The sequence below is a fragment of the Pseudophryne corroboree genome, chromosome 6 (assembly GCF_028390025.1).
Source record: "Pseudophryne corroboree isolate aPseCor3 chromosome 6, aPseCor3.hap2, whole genome shotgun sequence".
NCBI lineage: Eukaryota > Metazoa > Chordata > Amphibia > Anura > Myobatrachidae > Pseudophryne > Pseudophryne corroboree.
In genome coordinates, this window is record NC_086449.1 from 189,088,593 (window position 1) to 189,113,585 (window position 24,993).

The 24,993-nt window shown below is 44.9% G+C and overlaps 1 protein-coding gene across 1 annotated transcript in view; it reads right to left on the reverse strand.

Annotated features, from left to right (window-relative positions):
• Window positions 1-3,109: 3,109 nt before the first annotated feature.
• The window catches only part of FRMD5 (FERM domain containing 5), a 96,379-nt gene continuing 74,495 nt past the window's right edge, over window positions 3,110-24,993 (reverse strand). Inside the window, exons 5-14 of the mRNA XM_063925483.1 lie at window positions 23,783-23,880; window positions 23,473-23,596; window positions 23,059-23,146; window positions 22,614-22,702; window positions 17,353-17,416; window positions 13,948-14,039; window positions 13,761-13,835; window positions 8,309-8,377; window positions 7,965-8,071; window positions 3,110-5,109 (exon numbers count right to left, since the gene is read on the reverse strand). Coding sequence (XP_063781553.1) covers window positions 4,562-5,109; window positions 7,965-8,071; window positions 8,309-8,377; window positions 13,761-13,835; window positions 13,948-14,039; window positions 17,353-17,416; window positions 22,614-22,702; window positions 23,059-23,146; window positions 23,473-23,596; window positions 23,783-23,880 — 1,354 coding nt within the window. The 3' untranslated portion in view covers window positions 3,110-4,561. The remainder of the gene's footprint in view (window positions 5,110-7,964; window positions 8,072-8,308; window positions 8,378-13,760; window positions 13,836-13,947; window positions 14,040-17,352; window positions 17,417-22,613; window positions 22,703-23,058; window positions 23,147-23,472; window positions 23,597-23,782; window positions 23,881-24,993) is intronic.

Sequence of the window (24,993 nt, forward strand, 5' to 3'; positions counted from 1 at the left end):
TACTTCCCCTTTAACTGAACAAGATGCTACTAGGAAAGCAGCCTATTTATGTATTATAATCCTGTACTTCCAGCCAGCCAGCACACGGTATGTAATGATCAGCAACTTGATCGTGCTATAAACGTCCAGGCTGTCATTCAAGAACTGCAAGCACAGTTTGAACACGGAAGCTTACAATGAGTGGAAAGTATATAGTACATTGGAGAAACTGAACTATTTGGGGATTCGCTGGTTTGTAACCAGATGACAAAATTTTCTCATCAAACAGAATATTATATTTTCAATGGCTGGAAGTACAGGACGTACAGCGAGATGAGATGGCTTTCTGACACATTCATGTTTGGGACATGTGTTTTTATGTTTGTCTTTGCTGCTTTATAATGATTATGTTACTGGAGTGCAGTGCTGTCATATATCCTCCAGATGTCACTGTTGCAATTACTATCTATTGAACGCATTAGGCCAGGCCTGGCCAACCTGGGTTGGTTCTAAATCGGAGTGGGGTAAGGGACCTTTGACGTCAGCAGGGGGCGAAGCCACGTCACCAGGGAGAGGAGCCACGCCCGAACAGGGTACCCGAAAAGTACGCTCGCCACACTTCGGGCTCGCCACCGGGTTACAAAAGGTAATAGTTGGTGGCGTGGATAGTAGAAAAACTATCCTGCTGGCCTAGCTCCTCCCCCTGGTGACGTGGCTCCTTCCCCTGACGTCATAGGTCCCTTAGGCCACTTGGATCTAGCATCTACCGGCCAACCTGTGGCTCTCCAGCTGTTGCGAAACTACACATCCCAGCATGTCCTGTCACAGTTTTAGCTTTCCCTAATAGCAAAAACGTCAGTGCATGCTAGTACTTGCAGTTTATCAACAGCTAGAGAGCCACAGGTTGGCCAGGCCAGCATTAGGCCAACAACTACATCTCTGCAGGTACGGCAGTGGAAATAGAAGCACCTGCCAGAAATCCAATTCATTTTAGTATTTTACAAATTGGCTGATAACATGTGAATGACGTGTCGCAGAGCCATGGTTGCACCGTTGTTTTAATCGCTGTGCAATATCATAATATAGCATAAAGATGTATAAACCTGTAATAACCAATAAGACATCAGCTGTCATAAGCCTGAGCATCACTGGACTGATTAAAACTACTCTGGCCAATTGTTATGGGTGACAGCAAAAATGTGCTATTAGTTGTGTACCTGTCAGCTACATGAAGCAGTGTCAGTCATTTTGTGAGATAAAACCATATTCGGCCAGGGGATTCACTTCAGGGGAGAGTAATCAAACCCTCTAAAGAGGCAAGTGGATGTGCTGTCCATAGCAACCATTCAAATTCTAGCTATCATTTATCTACTACAGGGGTAAACAACTTCTGGCACGCCAGCTGCTTTGGAACTACACATCCCAGCATTCCCTAAAACATATTTAGCATTGTCTACATCAAGGGCATGCTGGAGTGTGTAGTTCCACAGCAGCTGGAGTGCCATAACTTGCCTCAATCTAGTAAAGTTTATATTATACAATGACAGAATCTGATTGGAATGCTATGGGCAACACCTCCACTTGTGCCCTTTAGGAGGTCTGTTCATTAAGAAGTGAAAAGAGTGGAGAAGTGAGCACGTGGAGAAGTTGCCCATGGCAACCAATCAACTTCTCCGTACAATTGTATAGATTGCAAATTATAAATGTTACTTCAATGCTGATTGGTTACCATGGGCAACTGCTCCACTGGCTCATTTCTCCACCCTTTTCACTGCTTCATGAATATACCCATATGCTTGATGAATCTCTTGCAACATCTCAGTGATGTCACTGATCTCAAAATTGATATTCAGCATTGTGATGAATATTGGCTCAGCCCCACAAAATGGCTACCTTCACTGTGTGTAGGTGACTGTTACGCTGCGTACACACTAGACGATGTGCAAACTAGATGATCGCCCCAAGTTCCTTTCATGCCTGGAACGATATGGGGGGTAATTCACACTGGATCGCGGGGCGTGCCAACGACATTAGAACGGCGTTGGCGGGGCACGGTCCGGACCACGGAGGCGTGTCAGGACCATTGGGGGGGAGTGGGCCGCGGTAGCTGTATGACGTCACACGCAGCCGATGCAACCCAAAACGCAGCAGATACCTCCATGCCAGGGCACAGGAGCTGCGCAGGTAGGGAGCTACTCGCCAGGTACAAAAGCATCACCGCCATGCGATGCCTTTGTACCTGTGCGGGGAGAGCAGGGCCTGACATGCGGGGCGGATTAACCCTGTGCTGGGTGTCCCCCCGCATGTCAGAGTAAATGATCGTAGACGATCAACTCTGAATTAACCCCGTAGTGCGTACACACTGTGCACTCCTTCAAAGAACTGAACAGCATATCTTACGTCGTTTGGTCATTAACAATATATCAAATAGGAAGTACACACTAGATGATTTGCACTGCAGACAGATCAAAAGATGCGAGGAACGATGCACGGGAGCGTGTAATAGTGCGTACACACTAGATGATGTGGAGCGTGTAATAGTGCGTACACACACTAGATGATGTGGAGCGTGTAATAGCGCGTACACACTAGATGATGTGGAGCGTGTAATAGTGCGTACACACTAGATGATGTGGAGCGTGTAATAGTGCGTACACACACTAGATGATGTGGAGCGTGTAATAGTGCGTACACACTAGATGATGTGGAGCGTGTAATAGTGCGTACACACTAGATGATGTGGAGCGTGTAATAGTGCGTACACACTAGATGATGTGGAGCGTGTAATAGTGCGTACACACTAGATGATGTGGAGCGTGTAATAGTGCGTACACTCTAGATGATGTGGAGCGTGTAATAGTGCGTACACACTAGATGATGTGGAGCGTGTAATAGTGCGTACACACACTAGATGATGTGGAGCGTGTAATAGTGCGTACACACTAGATGATGTGGAGCGTGTAATAGTGCGTACACACACTAGATGATGTGGAGCGTGTAATAGTGCGTACACACTAGATGATGTGGAGCGTGTAATAGTGCGTACACACACTAGATGATGTGGAGCGTGTAATAGTGCGTACACACACTAGATGATGTGGAGCGTGTAATAGTGCGTACACACACTAGATGATGTGGAGCGTGTAATAGTGCGTACACACACTAGATGATGTGGAGCGTGTAATAGTGCGTACACACTAGATGATGTGGAGCGTGTAATAGTGCGTACACACTAGATGATGTGGAGCGTGTAATAGTGCGTACACACTAGATGATGTGGAGCGTGTAATAGTGCGTACACTCTAGATGATGTGGAGCGTGTAATAGTGCGTACACACACTAGATGATGTGGAGCGTGTAATAGTGCGTACACACTAGATGATGTGGAGCGTGTAATAGTGCGTACACACTAGATGATGTGGAGCGTGTAATAGTGCGTACACACTAGATGATGTGGAGCGTGTAATAGTGCGTACACACACTAGATGATGTGGAGCGTGTAATAGTGCGTACACACTAGATGATGTGGAGCGTGTAATAGTGCGTACACACTAGATGATGTGGAGCGTGTAATAGTGCGTACACACTAGATGATGTGGAGCGTGTAATAGTGCGTACACAGTAGATGATGTGGAGCGTGTAATAGTGCATACACACACTAGATGATGTGGAGCGTGTAATAGTGCGTACACAGTAGATGATGTGGAGCGTGTAATAGTGCGTACACACACTAGATGATGTGGAGCGTGTAATAGTGCGTACACACTAGATGATGTGGATGATTTGTCATTCCAATTCAGCTCAAAACAAGAACCCGTGTAATATATAGTCTAGTGTGTACCCAGCTTTACTCTTTAAAGCAGGCCTGGCCAACCTGTCGCTCCCCAGTTCTTGTGGCACTACAAGTCCCAGCATTCCCTGCCACAGTTTTGCTATTATGGAATGCTAAAACTGTGGGAGGGCATGTATGGGATGTGTAGTTTCACAACAGCTGCAGAGCCACAGGTTGGCTAGGCCTGCTTTACAGTAAGTGCTTAAATCTAATGGTTCTCATCCATTTACCAGGGAAGATAATGCTGAGGCTAGGCAACCAGTGGTATTACAGCTATGCATAGACTACAACAGTCTCAGACCATAATGCTGCAGTTCCTCACAGATAGAGTTTCATGTTTCCAATCTCTCAGTATTCAGCTCAGACGTCTATTCTGGCACAGTGCAATGACAGTGAGTGAGAACAGAGAAGAATGAACACGATGTAAAAAAAAAAAAAAAATAGGCTGCTTGACTCATGGAGCTGAATAAACACAATCCTGTGGCTTATAGACTTGGCACTGATGGGTGCAGCATTACAAAGCCCGAAGTGGTTGCAAAGCAGACCTGATTCCCATGCAATGCATCGGGCACCCTCCACCTCTCTTTCACAGTCATCCAGCCATACACACATGGAGAACCCTAAGCAGAGGTTTGTTCTGATGACCATTGAACCAAGAAGGGTAAGTGAGACAAGACAGGGGTGAGAAGGGGGAAGACACTGGAAGACATCACTCCTCACAGTCACAGAGTGTGCACAACCTCTAACTGATCAGGAGTCAATCAGACGGATAAGCGGGTGGAGCTTGCATGACACCCATCGCCGCAGAGGACAGAAGTACTGATAATGGAACTGCTGGAACTCAGGGGTGAGCCGGATGTCCCTCAGAAATGCTAACTCCAGGTCAGACTCTGCCAGGATGACCAGCAGCAGAAGCAATGCCAACAGCAGGCATAGTGTGACTGCCAGCAGCCGGAGAACGCTTTGTAGAAACTTATTCGCCTGTTCTGGTTCTGGTTCCCTCTGATTGGCTCCTTCTGGCCCAGGTAGTGCTGGTGGAGGAATCTCCATGTCAGGAATGCTGGAAGCAGCCAGGTCACTCTCTGCATCCTGGGTTGTACACGTTGTCCCATTTACCTGCTGCCCGATAGATAATTCCAGGTTAGATTCACACACAGGGGTTGGCAGGATGCTGCAGCAAGGAGCGTATGTCTCATCACTGATTACTGTTTCCCGGGAGGCTCGAGGCGAGAAAGCATCCATGTGGTCAGTGGAATGGACTGGAGTAGAGTGGGCGCTGTCACGTAGCGATTCCAGACCTGCAAGAACAGAAATTGAAAAAATAGCAAATCAAAGACTAACTAGAAAGCAAAAACTAGATAATTATACTATGGTCATATGAACGTGCACAGTGCACAGTAGTACACACACAAACATGCATACATAGTTCCTACACACTGCCATGCTGCACATTTTGGTATTCACCTGTTAATCTCATTTCCTTAAAGGTTGCAGTTGGTGTACTTGGTGCAGGTACCCCTCCCATCAGAGCTGGGAAAAGGGGCAATGCTCCCAGGGCTCTGCCTAACAGCCGGGGCCCAAGATTGAGCACACGGATCTTCACATCGCGATAACAGTGATTGATCATACGCAGGTGTACATTCACCTTGGTCCTTATACGGATCAGACACTTCACCATGATAAATGCAGAACAATTCCCAGTATCTCCTTGTACGCCTAGTATCACTTCCAATTCAGCACATCCAGTTGTCCCTCTAGTCACTCCGTTCTTCTGTACAGTTCTCACACTGAGCACGTCTTTACTGTTCCCTAATAACTTGCCGCCTCTGTCTGCAAATGCACTTTCTATGCACTCCTTCTCCTGCCTCACTCTTTCTGCTTCTGACTCCCACTTCAACCCAAAACTCTGTCCCTCTACCTCCTCTCTCCCTCGTCTCTGACATACAAGGTGAAGCTTCTGACTCCCAGTAGCTATTTTGGGAGCTTATATATTTACTACTGAGCTCAGGCAGATAGAGGCAATCTGTGCCCAGCTGTCATTTACCACTCCCACATAGAAACTAGCAGTCTAGAACACTACATAGAAACTAGCAGTCTAGTACACTACATAGAAACTAGCAGTCTAGCACACCACACAGAAACTAGCAGTCTAGCACACCACATAGAAACTAGCAGTCTAGCACACCGCACAAAAACTAGCAGTCTAGCACACTGCACACCACACAAAAACTAGCAAGCACACCACACCACACAGAAACTAGCAGTCTAGCACACCACATAGAAACTTGCAGTCTAGCACACCACATAGAAACTAGCAGTCTAGCACACCGCACAGAAACTAGCAGTCTAGCACACCACATAGAAACTAGCAGTCTAGCACACCGCACAAAAACTAGCAGTCTAGCACACCACACAAAAACTAGCAAGCACACCACACAGAAACTAGCAGTCTAGCACACCACATAGAAACTAGCAGTCTAGCACACCACATAGAAACTAGCAGTCTAGCACACCGCACAGAAACTAGCAGTCTAGCACACCACATAGAAACTAGCAGTCTAGCACACCGCACAAAAACTAGCAGTCTAGCACACCACACAAAAACTAGCAAGCACACCACACAGAAACTAGCAGTCTAGCACACCACATAGAAACTAGCAGTCTAGTACACCACACAGCAACTAGTAGTCTAGCACACCGCACAAAAACTAGCAGTCTAGCACACCACACAAAAACTAGCAGTCTAGCACACCACACAAAAACTAGCAGTCTAGCACACCGCACAAAAACTAGCAGTCTAGCAGACCACACAAAAACTAGCAGTCTAGCACACCACACAAAAACTAGCAAGCACACCACACAGAAACTAGCAGTCTAGCACACCACATAGAAACTAGCAGTCTAGCACACCGCACAAAAACTAGCAGTCTAGCACACCACACAAAAACTAGCAAGCACACCACACAGAAACTAGCAGTCTAGCACACCACATAGAAACTAGCAGTCTAGTACACCACACAGCAACTAGCAGTCTAGCACACCGCACAAAAACTAGCAGTCTAGCACACCACACAAAAACTAGCAGTCTAGCACACCACACAAAAACTAGCAAGCACACCACACAGAAACTAGCAAGCACACCACACAAAAACTAGCAGTCTAGCACACCACACAAAAACTAGCAAGCACACCACATAGAAACTAGCAGTCTAGCACACCACATAGAAACTAGCAGTCTAGTACACCACACAGCAACTAGCAGTCTAGCACACCACACAAAAACTAGCAGTCTAGCACACCACACAGAAACTAGCAAGCACACCACAAAAAAACTAGCAAGCACACCACACAGAAACTAGCAGTCTAGCACGGGTGTAGTATGGCTGACCGGCGGTCTCCTGACCGCCGGTCAGCTTACCGACGCCGGGATCCCGGCAGCATACCGACGCCAGGATCCCGGCGGGGAGGGGCGAGTGCAGCAAGCCCCTTGCGGGCTCGCTGCGCTCGCCACGCTGCGGGCTCGGTGGCGACCTACGGTCGCCACGGGTTCTATTCCCACTCTATGGGTGTCGTGGACACCCACGAGTAGAAATAGTCCCTGTTGGTCGGCATGCCGACCATCGGGATAGTGGGGGTCGGGATGCTGGAGAAGGTCATGTGACCGTCGGTCTCCCGACCGTCGGTCACATGAATACCACCCGTCTAGCACACCACATAGAAACTAGCAGTCTAGCACACCACATAAAAACTAGCAGTCTAGCACACAGCTCCTAGCAGACACTTCTACTACCCAAGCAAATGCTCCCTGCTCACTACCTACTTATTCCTCTTATCAAGATGATATCCAAGTGGGCTGGTCCTTCACCAGCCACACAGGAATCCTGCAAAGCATTCCATTATAAATACACTGGACCCAAGCAGACTTTCTTAACCTGTGATTGGTAGTACATCTAAATTATACATGTACTCATCCTATTACAGTTTTCTAAAATGGAAAGAATTATATATATATATATATATATATATAGATATATATATATATATATATATATATATATATATATAGATATATGAAAAAAATCCATGAGGTAATTGCAGATGTAAATAATCACTAGGTGAGAGAAAGGATGAATAGCTAGAGAACCATATGTACCTTCCATGATTGATATGTGCACAGCTCTCCTACGTGTTCGGGGAACACTGCTCAGCCGCAGCCCATGGCTAATGGAGGGACAACTTCGGCTTGGTACCATCCCTGCCCTGTGACGCAAACACATGATCAGTTTCTTCAAAATCCAAGAATGTTCCGCAAGAATCAAAAACAATATTTGCTAAATGTAAGTGTTCCATACACCACTTTCTGATGTCATATGCACGTCGGTAATGGTTGTCATACATTTACAGGAGTTGATATTTTGTATTATATCTGTTTTCTTAGGAGCCGGCAATTCTTTGTACTGATCACACTGTGCATTATTATGGATTCCCCAAAGGTACCTGTGAATCTTAGGGGGTTCTCTCTTGATTTTGGCGCTCGATTCCATTACTTCTTTGGCAACTCGTCCGCTAGAGAAAGACAGGTTTTCAAAGAAAGAAGCATGGAAAACATGAGCGAGATCACACAGATGTTGTTGTTACTACAAATACAATATGGAGAGCAAAAAAGCCCCAGCAAAGCACCATGGAGGGGTGAGATAGATTATTTAGGGGTTATTAGGTGAGTATACGGCTGTGTGATTTAGGGGCTGATTTGGGTGGATGCATGGGATCCGGCCTGAAGATCGACACTGTCTAAGCCGACAATGTTTAGGTCGACAGTCACTAGGTCGACAGGGTTGGAAGGTCGACAGGGTTTCTAGGTCGACATGTGCTAAGTCGACAGGTCAAAAGGTCGATATGAGTTTTTTAAAAAAAAAAAATCTTTTTTTGAACTTTTGCATACTTAACGATCCACGTGGACTATGACTGGAATGGTAATCTGTGCCGAGCGCAGCGAGGTTACACGGTGAACTAATTCAGCTTCCCGGTCACTGGGGGTAATTCCAAGTTGATCGCAGCAGGAAATTTTTTAGCAGTTGGGCAAAACCATGTGCACTGCAGGGGAAGCAGATTTAACATGTGCAGAGAGATTTAGATTTGGGTGGGTTATTTTGTTTCTGTGCAGGGTAAATACTAGCTGCTTTATTTTTACACTGCAATTTAGATTGCAGATTGAACTCACCACACCCAAATCTATCTCTCTCTGCACATGTTATATCTGCCTCCCCTGCAGTGCACATGGTTTTGCCCAACTGCTAAAAAATTTCCTGCTGCGATCAACTTGGAATTACTCCCACTGTACGCAGAAAACAACACAAAAAACAAACGAAAAAACTAATGTCGACCTACCACAGGTCGACCTTTCAACCCTGTCGACCTTTCAACCCTGTCGACCTAGTGACTGTCGAAATATAGTGGTCGACCTAAACATTGTCGACCTAGACACTGTCGATCTAATGATACACACCCGGATGCATATGCACCTACAGTGCACGTAAGACAAGACGCACGGAAGAAGCATACTAGCATCTGTATGTAGAGTCGGACCGCATCTTGCGATTAAAACAGGAGTAGTAAGTAGGCCAGGCAAATCAGTGTGTGTATAACGTAATAGAAGCACGTCTTACATTAATTTTGCTTTGTATAAATAGGTAATATGGTCAGATACAAAAGAGTTACAATGTCTTATTAATAAAAGCCAAAGTGGTGGTTGCCATGTTAAACAATGACTATAAAACCTCTGTACCAGCTATTTATCCCTTTAGTGTAGGGCCACACATAGCGGCCAAGCGTGTCCCGTTCAACGGGACCCGCTTGGCCGCAAGGAGACTGCACATGGGCGCCTGTGCAGACGCCCACACACGTGCGGCAGTTCCGCCGCTGCCAGGTCCGACCACAGCATGCTGCGGTCGGGCCGGATGACAGGACGGCGGGATTTCATAGTGAACACATACATTTCAATGTATGTGTTCACACTGTGCGGCTGTGCCGCACTGAAATCCTGTGTCACTGTCCAGATCCTGTTCTGCGGGATCCCGCAGAACAGGATCCGTGTGCACACAAACCCCCCCTACCGGGCCAAGCAGGACCCGCTTGGCCGCTATGTGTGGCCGTAGCCTTAAAAATTAAATGGATATAGTCTTTCCTGCAGCATTCCAAAGTGAAATGTCAATTAAGTAATATGAATGGATGGCTGCAACTACACATAATTCAGCTAGAAATTATTTAAGTATTATGAGCAAGAGAGGTCAGTCCACAATCAGCCAATGAGAAGTGGCTAGCTAACATGCGGATAGTCATGATCATCATCATCTCGTATATATTTGCTTATAGAGTTGCACACTTCCACACTGTACTCGCCCTACATTTATCCTCTCCTTCCATTGTGTTTTATCTTCCCAGGTGTAAGGAGCCATAAGTAACAGACACTAAACATCTAGCTGCGGCAGTTTACGTATGCACTTTTGGTGCGCATACACAGTGGGGTATATTTACTAAGGTCCCGATTTTAACCGAGATGCCGTTTTTTCTTCAAAGTGTCATCTCGGTAATTTACTAAGCAAAAATCACGGCAGTGATGAGGGCATTCGTAATATTTTGGAAATCCTAGGAAAAAATCACGAATCAATACACCATCGGTCAAATACGCCTGCAATTTGGTAGAAATCGGGAATTTACTAAAAAGTGCAAATCACAAACACTGCCGACAATGGCCCTCATTCCGAGTTGATCGGTCGCAAGGCGAATTTAGCAGAGTTACACACGCTAAGCCGCCGCCTACTGGGAGTGAATCTTAGCTTCTTAAAATTGCGAACGATGTATTCGCAATATTGCGATTACTAACTACTTAGCAGTTTCAGAGTAGCTCCAGACTTACTCTGCCTGTGCGATCATTTCAGTGCTTGTCGTTCCTGGTTGACGTCACAAACACACCCAGCGTTCGCCCAGGCACTCCCACCGTTTCTCCGGCCACTCCTGCGTTTTTTCCGGAAACGGTAGCGTTTTCAGCCACACGCCCCTGAAACGCCGTGTTTCCGCCCAGTAACACCCATTTCCTGTCAATCACATTACGATCGCCGGAGCGAAGAAAAAGCCGTGAGTAAAAATACTTTCATCATAGTAAAGTTACTTGGCGCAGTCGCAGTGCGAACATTGCGCATGCGTACTAAGCGGATTTTCACTGCGATGCGATGAAAAATACCGAGCGAACAACTCGGAATGAGGGCCAATAGCCAAACACTGCCGTGCAGAAATACAATTCGTAAAAAAGTGCTAAAAAAAACAAACCTGCTTTTTTATCCCGTGTTTGGATAGGCATGCAGGGATCCATGAGATCCGTGCATGTTTATCAGTGGGAAGGGGATGGGAAAGTGTTTATTTTTAGAAAAAAAATTGCGTGCGGTCCCCCCTCCTAAGCAAAACCAGCCTCGGGCTCTTTGAGCCGGTCCTGGTTGCCAAAATATGGGTAAAAAATTGACAGGGGTTCCCCCATATTTAAACAACCAGCACCGGGCTCTGCGCCTGGTCCTGGTTCCAAAAATACGGGGGACAAAAAGCGTAGGGGTCCCCCGTATTTTTGAAACCAGCACCGGGCTCCACTAGCTGGACAGATAATGCCACAGCCGGGGGTCACTTTTATACAGCGCCCTGCGGCCGTGGCATTAAATACCCAACTAGTCACCCCTGGCCGGGGTACCCTGGAGGAGTAGGAACCCCTTCAATCAAGGGGTCCCCCCCCTCCAGCCACCCAAGGGCCAGGGGTGAAGCCCGAGGCTGTCCCCCCCATCCATGGGCTGCGGATGGGAGGCTGATAGCCTTTGTTGAAAGTGATGAATATTGTTTTTAGTAGCAGTACTACAAGTCCCAGCAAGACTCCCCCGCAAGCTGGTACTTGGAGAACCACAAGTACCAGCATGCGGCGAAAACCGGGCCCGCTGGTACCTGTAGTACTACTACTAAAAAAATACCCCAATAAAAACATAAGACACACACCTTGAAAGTATAACTTTAATACATACATCCACACCACCATATACACATACTTACCTTATGTTCACACGAGGGTCGGTCCTCTTCTCCATGTAGAATCCATGGTGTACCTGTTGAAAAAATTATACTCACATAATCCAGTGTAGAAGGCTCTTCTTCTTGTAATCCATTTGTAATCCTCGTACTTGCCAAAATAAAAAAACGGACACCCGACCTCGAACTGAAAGGGGCCCCATGTTTTCACATGGGACCCCTTTCCCCGAATGCCAGGAACCCCCTCTGACTTATGTCTAAGTGGGTTCCATCAGCCAATCAGGGAACGCCACGTTGTGGCATCCTCCTGATCGGCTGTGTGCTCCTGTACTGTCTGACAGGCGGCACACGGCAGTGTTACAATGTAGCGCCTATGCGCTCCATTATAACCAATGGTGGGAACTTTGTGGTCAGCGGTGAGGTTACTTTCGGTCAACCGCTGACCACAAAGTTCCCACCATTGGTTACAATGGAGCGCATAGGTGCTACATTGTAACACTGCCGTGTGCCGCCTGTCAGACAGTACAGGAGCACACAGCCGATCAGGAGGGTGCCACAACGTGGCGCTCCCAGATTGGCTGAAGAAACCCACTTAGACATAAGTCAGAGGGGGTTTCTGGCATTCGGGGAAAGGGGTCCCATGTGAAAACATGGGGCCCCTTTCAGTTCGAGGTCGGGTGTCCGTTTTTTTATTTTAACAAGTACGAGGATTACAAATGGATTACAAGCAGAAGAGCCTTCTACACTGGAGTATGTGAGTATAATTTTTTCAACAGGTACACCATGGATTCTACATGGAGAAGAGGACCGACCCTCGTGTGAACATAAGGTAAGTATGTGTATATGGTGGTGTGGATGTATGTATTAAAGTTATACTTTCAAGGTGTGTGTCTTATGTCTTTTTTGGGGTATTTTTTTAGTAGTAGTACTACAGGTACCAGCGGGCCCGATTTTCCGCCGCATGCTGGTACTTGTGGTTCTCCAAGTACCAGCTTGCGGGGAGGCTTGCTGGGACTTGTAGTACTGCTACTAAAAACAATATTCAACACTTTCAACAAAGGCTATCAGCCCCCCATCCGCAGCCCTTGGATGGGGGGGACAGCCTCGGGCTTCACCCCTGGCCCTTGGGTGGCTGGAGGGGGGGGACCCCTTGATTGAAGGGGTTCCCACTCCTCCAGGGTACCCCGGCCAGGGGTGACTAGTTTGGTATTTAATGCCACGGCCGCAGGGCGCTGTATAAAAGTGACCCCCGGCTGTGGCATTATCTGTCCAGCTAGTGGAGCCCGGTGCTGGTTTCAAAAATACGGGGGACCCCTACGCTTTTTGTCCCCCGTATTTTTGGAACCAGGACCAGGCGCAGAGCCCGGTGCTGGTTGCTTAAATATGGGGGAACACCTGTCAATTTTTTTCCCATATTTTTGCAACCAGGACCGGCTCAAAGAGCCCGAGGCTGGTTTGGCTTAGGAGGGGGGACCCCACGCAATTTTTTTTTTAAGTTTAAACAAATTTTTTTTTTTTTTTACAAGGTGCACAATGAAGCCCAGCACGGATCTCTCAGATCTGGCCGAGATTCATTGTATTAAAGTCGGCAGTGTTTTACAAGTCACTCACGTAAAACACTGCCTAAAAAAACGAATGACATCGACATCGGAAAAACCGAAAATGCAGAATACGGCAGCTTAGTAAATTAGTCGTAATCAATTCAAAAAGTTGCATATTTACACTTTCGATGTCATTCGTGATTGAACTTTGACCTCAAATGGAAAATTACGAATGTTAGTAAATTTACCCCAGTATGGCAATATGTACTGTATGTCACTCATAAGACTTCTTAGAAGAATATGGAAGTTTGAAATGGGAACTGAAGTATTTACCAAAGTCTACCGACCTGTATCGGAAGCGGCTGCCTTTGAAGAACAAGTTGCTACTGGACACTGTGCGCACCTGGTTGGAGTTCTCCAGTCTACACAGAGAATGCACAAGAGACAGCACTGAATATCATTGGAAGAAGGCTTGGAGGAATGTTCTAGATAAATACACAGAAAGGCGCATGGATTAGAAGACAGAATACTGACTTGTAGAAGGACTGGTTCTCCACACCACATTTCCACAGGTGTTTGCAGGCCTCGGGAGTAGGTGCCAGGAAGGTGAGTACCAGGCGCTTTTCCTATAAAGACAGGATTTTAGAATAAGCTGAATTTCCCAGTGAGGTACCAGTGTCTATTTTATACCTAATATCTCTGAGCTGAAGAGTACTAATGAAGTCACACATGTCATTACTGCAAACTAATGTAAGGTGCCTCTGGCGAGGGGTCCTACATTATGACAGGCCTCAATCTATCTGACTTAAATATACAGTAGCCCATGTACAGTATATATATCCTGACTGACTGGTATATATAGGGTCTATATGACTGATGAATACACACACTCTAGGCTAAATGTACACATGAAAACACTTTCAGAACCTCATTGGATTCACAAACATTAGACTGATGCCAAATAGCCCCACGTGTACCCTGCAGATAAACATCAGATGTGCCCAAAGACTCATTTATGAAGTGCGTTGTACAAATAGATGTGCTAACACTTAGCAACCAATCACATTCGATCTTCCAATACAGTTTACTAAATACAAAAGTTGGATTTGTTGCTATGGGTTACAACCCAGTTACATGTCCTCCACTATGTCTAGGCAATTTTCTGTATTGTCTAACAAATGTTCTGCTGTGTTGTCATTGATCAAGGGTCAAAAATAGTAGTCCTTATCGCGTCCTCACTCACACCATCATCTCCTCCCACTGCCCACAGCGGCATCTAACCTTTCAGTTCAACAGCCAGCGCTCTTACTTTGTTGGTGATATGATTGCATAATGCAGGTTGTATCTCACATTCTGCAATGTATTGTACTTTTCTTTTGTTAGCAGTGTTTCTATATACTTTGTAAGGTGCTGGTAAACCCTTGTAGGTCCATATAAATAAAGCATTATAAAAATTATAAAACTAATAATAATAGTAGTAGCAGAGTAAACCAAGGGAACTAGTCACCCAGAACACAGAACTTGTTTAGGCTCATTTACAGCACCCCAATCCATCTAGGTGCAATGTCTATATAGATATGATCTGTTAAATGATGGTATTTATGAAAACTCATGTTTAGTGCCACATTCATACAGTATCTCACATTTACAGTAGCTATCCCTCTCACAAATCAACACTGGGTGAAAGCAATCACAATCTTTTATTAAACAAAGTGTGGTGGTAAGAGGATACCATTTGATTGTGTGCAAGATATGTGTGCATGTAAAGTAACTGCTATCCTGTTGCAGGGTTGGGTATGCGTGACCGGCGGCTGACGCCGGAATTCCAGCTTGCAGATGTCCGGCAGGGGGGTGGGGGCGGGCCAGCAGAAAGAAGCCCCTTGCAGGCTTGTGGCAAGATATTCCCACTCGTGTCGTGGACAACCACGAGTGGGAATAGTCCCTGTTAGTCGGCATGCCGACTGTCGGGACTGTAAGGGGGTGGGCTTCAGGGGCTGGCTGGCAACGTTCAGCCTGGGAGGTAGACTCAAGCAAGCTGCCCAGCTTTTCACAGGAAATCTGTAGTCACTTAAATTGCACTGGCCCGGGTGGTAGATTTCACCCTGCCCCCCTGCCCAGCCAGCCCCTGGTGGGCTTCCGGCGTCGGTATTGTGACTGGCGGTGTCATGACCGCCAGTCACGTAACTGCCTCCGCTGTGGCACACATATGCATTTATGTCACACCACAACCATACTGATCATAATGCTTGCTTCTTAGAGAAGCCTAACTAGTGACGCACGCTCTGAAATATTAGTACAAAATTGGGTTGCAGGCACAAAATACTGCTGACCCCATCTGATTGTAGTGAACTAATGTTAATCTGACCATACTACAGTATATGTGTGGTTATCCATAGCTGAAAAGCCAGATTTTTCAGATTTGGTTACACACATGACAAAGCTCCAACCAGTCAGCCCAAGTATGGGCTCCTTACCTCCTGCTTCCACTTCCTGACATGCTCACATTTGGAAATGTGCCCCATCATACATCCATTCATTATTTAAAAAGCGATCCACACACGGTTTCTACATTGGTACACTATTGCTCGGTGAAAGAGCTACTGTAGATTAGAGATCTAGAGGACAGACCAGAAAGCTAATCGATCTGCCTTCATGTGTGCAAGATCCCAACCAGTCTGTACTCGTGACATTTTTACACCCGGGGCCAAATGTAATAGAGTGAGAGTTTCAGAAAGTGAGAGATTTGGTAAAGTTTTTCAGGTTTTTTTTTAAAGTGGCAATCATTTACACTGCAAAACCAGGTTGATCTTGCTGTGTAAATGATTGCCACTTAAAAAAAAAAAACCTGCAAAAAAAACTACATTTGGCCCCTCATCTTCGTCAAAGCATTGACTTATAAACAGAGGAGAACGTTTATGTCCGGGGTGAGTAGATACCTGCATGAAGAAGCTTATCCAACGCTTTACATATCAGTCAGGACCTTCTCTGACTGAGATGCAAACATGGTACAGGAGGTGTAATACGGCTGACCGGCGGTCTCCTGACCGCCGGTCAGCTTACCGACGCCGGGATCCCGGCAGCATACCGACGCCGGGATACCGGCGGGGAGGGGCGAGTGCAGCAAACCCATTGCGGGCTCGCTGCGCTCGCCACGCTGCGGGCTCGGTGGCGACCTGCGGTCGCCACGGGTTCTATTCCCACTCTATGGGTGTCGTGGACCCATAGTGGAAATAGTCCCTGTGGTTGGCATGCCGACCATCGGGACAGTGACCCGTCGGGCTGGTGGAGGAGGTCATGTGACTGTCGGTCAGCTGACCGGTGGTCACATGAATACCACCCGGTACAGGTTGTATCTCACATTCTGCAATGTATTGTACTTTTGTTTTGTTAGCACTGTTTCTGTATATGTACTTTGTAAGGTGCTGCAAAACCCTTGTAGGTCTCCTTATAATAGAGTTGTATTTCTCCTTCAGTCTTCATGACTCTATAATAGAGTTGCATTTATCCTTCTTACCCACTTTATTCCAAGGTATGGACGGGATGTAGTTATGTGACCGGTGGTCAGGACACCGCCAGTCACAATACCTCCCCCTACATCCCGCCCCCTTAGCATACCCAACCCATATGGACATGACTGTGGAATGGCCGTATTTGTGTTTAATACTGTCCTAAGGAGACTGATATAATATTCTCTATAAAGTCTAGATAAATAACAATAAATAAAATAGTTATGATTTTTCTGTATGTATACACATCAGTCAATCAGAAGAGGTATATATAAATGAAAATGCTAGTCCCTAATTTTCAGGTTAATCAAGCAGTATCAAAATTCCAGTCAGTTAGTGTATATATATATATTTATATATCAGCTAGTCACCCTGTATATATACCAGTCCATTTGTATATACCAGTCTGTCAGGGTATATATTGACATTTTACCTCCTTCTCTCTCACATATAAATGAAAAGTTTTTCCTTCAAATTTCATTTTTGTGGCATCACTCCTGAAATAAAACAAAAATAAATAAAAATCACAAAGACTTCCACAGGGATAGACATAATGACAGGACATGTACAGTGGATAGTGAGCAAGGAGCCAGACTCACATTACAGAGACAAAGGTAGGATTGGGGGCAGTAGGACCACAAACAGAGTCAAAGGATTAGCTCATGATGAGGTTACTCCAAATGATATTGGAATGAGTAGAAGTTTTGTTCCCGCGTAATCTAGGTGGTTTTCTTACACCCTTCACTTAATGTCAGGACATTCATCAAATTAAAATACATTCTACAGAGCATTACAGCCTTGGCCACAAGTTTTGAGAATGACACAAGTATTGGTTTTCACAAAATTGCTGCTTCAGTGTTTTTAGACCTTTTTGTCAGATGTTACTATTTACTATGGTATACTGAAGTAAAATTACAAGCATTTCATAAGTGTCAAAGGCTTTTATTGACAATTACATTAAGTTTCTGCAAAGAGTCAATATTTCTTTTTCAAGACTTCTGCAATTCGACCTGGCATGCTGTCAATCAACTTCTGGGCTACATACTGACTGCCGCCCATTCTTGCCAAATAAATGCTTGGCGTTTGTCAGAGTTTATGGGTTTTTGTTTGTCCACCCAACTCTTGATGATTGACCACAAGTTCTCAATAGGATTAAGGTCTGGGGAGTTTCCTGGCCATGGACCCAAAACGTTGATGTTTGTTCCCAAAACACAGAGTTATCACTTTTGCCTTAGGGCAAGGTGCTCCATCATGCTGGAAAAGACATTGTTCGTCACCAAACTGTTCTTGGATGGTTGGGAGAAGTTGCTCTTGGAGGATGGTTTGGTACTATTCTTTATTCATGTCTGTGTTCTTAGGCAACATTGTGAGTGAGCCCACTCCCTTGGCCGAAAGGCAACCCCACACATGAATGGTCTAAGGATGCTTTACTTTTGGCATGACACAGGACTGATGGTAGTGCTCACTTTTCCTTCTCCAGACAAGCGTTTTCCCAGATGCCCCAAACAATCTGAAAGGGCATTCATCAGAGAAAATGACTTTAGTCCAATCCCTGTACCTTCTGCAGAATATCAGTCTGTCCCTGATGTTTTTCCTGGAGAGAAGTGGCTTCTTTGCTGCTCTTCTTGACACCAGGCCATCCTCCAAAAGTCTTTGCCTCCCTATGCGTGCAGATGCACTCACACCTGCCTGCTACCATTCCTAAGCAAGTTCTGCACTGGTGGTGCCCCGATCCTGCAGCTGCATCAACTTTAGGAGACAGTCTGGCGCTTGCTGGACGTTCTTGGTGCCCTGAAGTTTTCTTCACAACTATTGAACCTCTTCCCTTGAAGTTCTTGATGATCCGATAAATGGTTGATTTAGGTGCAATCTTACTAGCAGCAATATCCTTGCCTATGAAGCCATTTTTGTGCAAAGTATTGATGACTGCATGTGTTTCCATGCAGGTAACCATGGTTAACAGAGGAAGAATAATGATGTTAAGCACCACCCTCCTTTTAAAGCTTCCAGTCTGTTATTCTAACTCAATAAGCATGACAGAGTCCTTGTCCTCATCAACACTCTCACCTGTGTTAACAAGAGAATCACTGACCTGATGTCAGCTGGTACTTTTGTGGTAAGGCTGAAATGCCTATGTGTCAGGTTGCCCATAAAAATGTAAGGAAACAAACAAAATATGAAACTTTTACAAAATCCTGTGTAATTTGCGTCCACTGATAACAGGCAGCAAGGTTGGTGTAGTGGTTAGCATGCCTGCCTCACAGCTCTTGAATTCCTGACCAATTCACTATCGGTGTGGAGTTTGCATGTCCCTGGTGCTTGCGTGGGTTTCCTCCAGGTGCTCCCGTTTCCTCCAACACTTTAATAGCATACTGGTAGGTTGGTTGTGTCATTCCAAAATCACCCCAGAGTGTGTGTGTGTGTGTGTGTGTGTGTGTGTGTGTGTGTGTGTGTGTGTGTGTGTGTGTGTGTGTGTGTGTGTGGTATGTAGTGTGTTTGTGTGTGTGTGTGTGTCCATGTAACAGGGCATATGGGGCCTAATTCTGGGTCAGAATATGCCTAATTCTGGGTCAGACACAAGCCCAAAAGCGGATGCTTCATGCGGTTATCCCTGGACTGTACTTATGCTGAAAAAGCAATTGCAGACTGCGCATGCTTTGCACCATGCCTGGGCAACCTGCTGGGAGGATACAAGAGCGGAGGGTTCACTCCGTGTGTGGCTGCTTCTTTCTCCATCCGTGAAATGGACGTTTCTAGATGGCAACTGTTTACTGTGTGGACGCACAGAACAGACCTGTGACGCTGGCATGTTGCCTGGCTTCTGTGCTGGTTTGAGAGGTGTAGACCTTGTGCATCCAGCATGGGGTGGGTGTAATAATGATGGCAGCTATGGAGAGAAAAACAGTGGGCGGACTGGGGCTCTCATAGATGGCCAGATACTGGCATTACCATAAGGTAGCAAACCTGGCTGCTGCAGGCATCTACACTTGTGTTGCAGGGATTCCCAACCACGGTCCTCAAGGTACACTAACAGTCCAGGTTTTAAGGATAGCAATATCTGTGCACAGGTGACTTAATTAGTACCTAAGTCATTTTGATTCAGCCATCTGTGCTCAAGCATGGATATCACTGTCGGTGTGCCTTGAGGACCGATGTTGGGAAACACTGCCTTGACAGCTAATATACGGATAATTCAAAATTGTTTCTCTATGTCATGTGCTGAAATGCACTACAATGTTTTACACAGGGATTTTTACACCCCTAAGATGGAGAATATTTTCATTTGGAGTGTTAAGTATGCTTATAACCTCCATTGTTTATGGCAGAGATTCCCAAACGCGATCCTCAAGGCAGATAATGGTCCAGGTTTTAAGTATAAACATGCTTGGCCACAGATTACTTAATTAGTAACTCAGTCAATGTGATTCACCTGTGCTGAGCCATGGATATCTTTAAACCCTTGACCATTAGGATGCCTTCAGGACCACGTTTGGGAACCTCTGATTTATGGGCTTGTCCCAAGATTCAGGTGTTTTGGGAAAAAGAGCAATATTACAATGCTCACACCCTGCAGATTTCCTTTGAAGTATTCTACTCACTGCAAGTTAAATTATTCCGGCACGGAAACAGCTCATCGGAAATCAGCTGTCTACACGAATACTTTCACCGGTACTGCTGTAGCGGTGAAACTAGCACTGACGAGTTTGCTATTGCGCATGCATGAACTTGGGTTCACCCTCCAGCAGAAGTAGCTGAGCAGTGGCGTCATCGGGACTTCATCCCATAAGTCAGCAGTGGGGGAGTGGCAACAAACATCATCCAAAGATGGCGAATGTTCCCGCAGTCAAGCTCTGAAAATGTAGTATTTTCCTAGCTTGATGAATTTAGGTCCCCATACTACTGTATGGTGACAGCGGGCCAAATTGGGACTGAAAGGTAGGTAGGAGATATCTGTTGATATCTTTTACTTCATTTGTACAAAAGAAGTTGAAAATGTTAATTTGCCCCTGCTTTTGTATGCATTAATTGATAATGAATAGATCCCTATATGCTAATGCTAGTGTCAGTCCTTCCCCAGGTGTACAAGCATGCGTCCGAATGTGCAAGGACTGGGACCCACTTTGCGCGTTTTTCGACATTGTTACACTGCTTGGAGCATATTTGGGCGCCACTATCGGTCGCAGCATGGAAACTTGTACTGGTAGCTACAGATTTACACAACCACTTCAGCAGCAGGCCCGCAAAATTCCCATAGCACTGTCACAGCCATCTCTGTGCACCTGAATAGCTGTCTCCAGTCACTCCCCAGGACCGCCCTGCACACTTCCAGTATGTTTCTGGTACCGCATGTCTCAATCCCAGCTGCACCTCTGTGTGTACACACTGTGTATTCTCAGTGTGAGTTTTTAGGGACCCTTGTGCACGCACATTAGCAAATAATCGCTCTGTTCTGTTAGTCAGCATCGTGTGCGTAACCAGCTCACCGTAATCCTCAATGAATGAAAATACTGTTTTATACTACATAATAAAAGGCTAACGCTGCTCCTGACCTCTATGGGGGAATTCAAGTGCTGTGCATTCCGGCAGCCACTAAGTGGTGCCCGACATATCAATTCAAGTGTTGCTACTTTTGCACGCACAGTCTCTGGCGCTGACATTACTGTTATGTTGTTCCATCATTTTGATGGGCTGGTAACTAGTAATAAATAAATGTACATTTAAGGTCTAGTAAAAATAAATGTGTAATAATATTAACGTAACCACACATATATAAGGAAACCATGAGTACAGAACCAACTCCAGTTAGGAGGGAGAGATACATAAGGAAAGAGTAAGACCTGGGACCAAACTCCAGCAGAACAGAAAACATACACACAATAAGATGAGGACACATATATACACTGCAGCACAGGCCACACAACAACACACAAAGGGTGGAATTCAATTGTTTGAAAATTCGGTTGGGTGTCCGTTTTTTCCTGTCTATTAAAAAAACAGATACCCAACTGACTTTTCAAACAATTGAACACCCCTCACAAAGTGTCTCCCTTCTGGGTTGAAATAACCTGTCTTCCTTCTGAGAGCATTATATATATATATATATATATATATATATATATACAGACACATCATTTTATCAGCCCTTTCAAAGCACCTGGCTTGATTCAAATGTGACTATTGCTGTGTGTTTTACCAGTTGGTATACGTAACACAGTATATTGGTTTAGCTATGCCCATACGTCTGCCCTAGTGTGTGCAGGTGTCTGTCATATGCTTTGGTAAGCCAAGAGGGAAGATACTGGGTGACAATATAGAGGGATGGTGTAAGAAGGCAGAATAGATTATGGAGTGGCCATGCGGCAATGGCACAGCTGCATGATGGGATATGACAGGGTTATGGGTTACAGAAAGAAGGTAAGGAGAGAGCATACTGGAAAAACAGTATCAGTACAGGAAAGGAACAATGCAGTTGATATACTAACATTGAACATAAGATGTCATAACCTGTAGCAAATAAGAAAGGCAAATAGCTACATGTTTTTGCGTTAATTACAAAACATGGCTGTATTTGTCTGTCTGATTTGCACATTGTTAGTTTGCACCAGTTTTATTACTCACCCTTCAGTGGGAGGACAGACAGAGAGCAGACAGTGAGAGAAAACACAGGCAAGGAGAGCGGTCTTCCAGACTCACCATTTTATAAAGTGAACCCTCTTATTTCCCTGCAACACGATAAAGCCGAAAGGAGTAAAAGCCAAAAATGCAGAGTTCCCAGAGACATCCTGAAAGATAGGGAGACAGGGAATACAAAGGACAGGAAAGAAGAGTCAGAGAGGAGAATAGAGGCCCTCATATGTCAGCATCATATTGCCGATATTTGCTGATCCCTGTTGAAGAACCGGGAATATTAAACATGGCTAAAAAATTCTGATTCCCAATCCCAACCAAGTCATTTTTAAAATGTTTAATTTCCCTGGTTCCCAGTTGGATCGCCGATTATCCATGGCCGCCGATTGGCAGATCATATCAGCGGTGCCGTTGGAACGGGGAATTGGGGAAACGGGGCCACTGATGTCTTTAGACAAGGGTTGGACAGAGAGGACGATGGGTAAAGAAGATTCAGCTGACAATAAGGTACCTTACACGGATGCGGATCCACTCCGTATGTCTCCAGGGTCTGGGCTTTCCTCAGAAAACTCATCTCCGCTGGTGCAGGTAACAAACCGCTAATAGAGAAACAGGAGAAAGAGGGGAATGGCATTATGAGACCCTTACAGTAACACTTATAACCTGAACCTAAACTCCAAGGCTGAAATGTAATATTTAGGAAGTTTTGGGCAATTTATAAGTCCCAACAATTGCGAAAACTCGCTAGAAAATGGTTCTTGCTGGAGAGATTGCTGAAATTGCATGTATTCTGAAGTATCTGTTCAAGTCAAAACATAATAAGGAGACACTTTAAACGTATGTATAACTTTGTCACTAATTAGTACTGAATATATTATACTATAACGTGTCTGCCTGTAGTAGTCAATAACGGCACTCTGCTGACCTGAGTTCATTCCTGTGAATCTCAGCAATCCGCCTCTCCAGCTTTTCTGAGTGTTTGGGAAGAAATTGGAACTTGGAACTGTAGCCTTCTGGATGTTTTCCAGGGTCATAATCCCCAATTTCAGCTGCAGGAGAGACAGAGTATGAGCGGCAGGAACATCACATTCTATTGAAATATACTGGTGACACAAGGAGCAGCAAGAAAGAGAAGAGAAGGAAATATTACATAGACACACGAGACGAAAGCATTTCTGCATGAGGATCACAATAATTCCTGACATAGGAAGTGACAATCTGTCAACTACACTTACCCTGTAATATGTATGCTGCCAGCAACGCAGCATCAGAGGTCTTACAGAGCAATCGTCCATGGTACAGATCTCTCTTAACTTGCAGGAAAACCAGATACCTGTAGTAAAGTCACATAAATAATTAGCATGCCTGCTATCATAGCATATGCACAAATAATGAAGCGCTGTCCAAATCAATGTGTATTTAAAACATATAACATTTATTTAACAAATACATGACAAACATAGATCACACGGCCGGTGTTATTCTATTATCACTTAAAACATATATAATATATATAATGTAGCCACTCCGGGGTTAATAAGCTTAATTAGTGCACTAGATGTTAGTAGCCATCATAGCAATCAGTTATAATATATAAAAATGGAAATATCTGCTAATGAAAAGTGATAGTGCAAATACCATGAATGCACTATAACTCATAATAACCAATCAGACTTTTGCTTTCATTTACCTAACTTGTACTGGACTGATCAATATCTTGTTTGGTTGTTATGGTTTCCTATTATTAAATGTTTCATATGAATGCCACAGTTATCAACTGAATATGTTTTTTGTGAAGTAACAATAATATATGTACTGTACAGTTTTAACAAGTTTGTCAGGCTGTTAGTGATGAGCCAGGGTGTAATTAGACACTACTGTAATGAGTAAAGGATTTGTTGGTTTGTGAGACACAAGATGGACATATTAAGACACAAGTGGATAACTGCATGGCGACAGGTCAGGAGGTGATTGTACATGGAGACTGTGACAGATGCAGCAGACGTTACTCTAGTGCCACTTACTGTACGGGAGGGAGCATCGTTTCAGGACGCTATAACAGAGTTATCCACGCAGGAAGTCAGTGATGGCTACTACATAACACAATGGTGCAATTGCATAGGACACTAACAGCAACGGGCCTCCATTTGGGCAGTATGAAAATGAGATCTACTGTACTGGGGGAAGTGTTCTGGCAATACTGCACTGAGGATTATGATGGTAAAGAGGCATCATTACCAGGTCAATGAATTAGGGCACATACAGATAATAATTAACACTGTGCTGCTTGTTTATACCCTGTATCAAAATATATTGTGATGTTAATGCGTAGAATAAGAATTTGAATAGTTGTTCAGTTATCTTTAAAAACAAACCAATAGTAATTTATATACAGTATGTCATTCTTGTATATTTTTATTATTAAAAAGAAAATGTTTCACTCCAC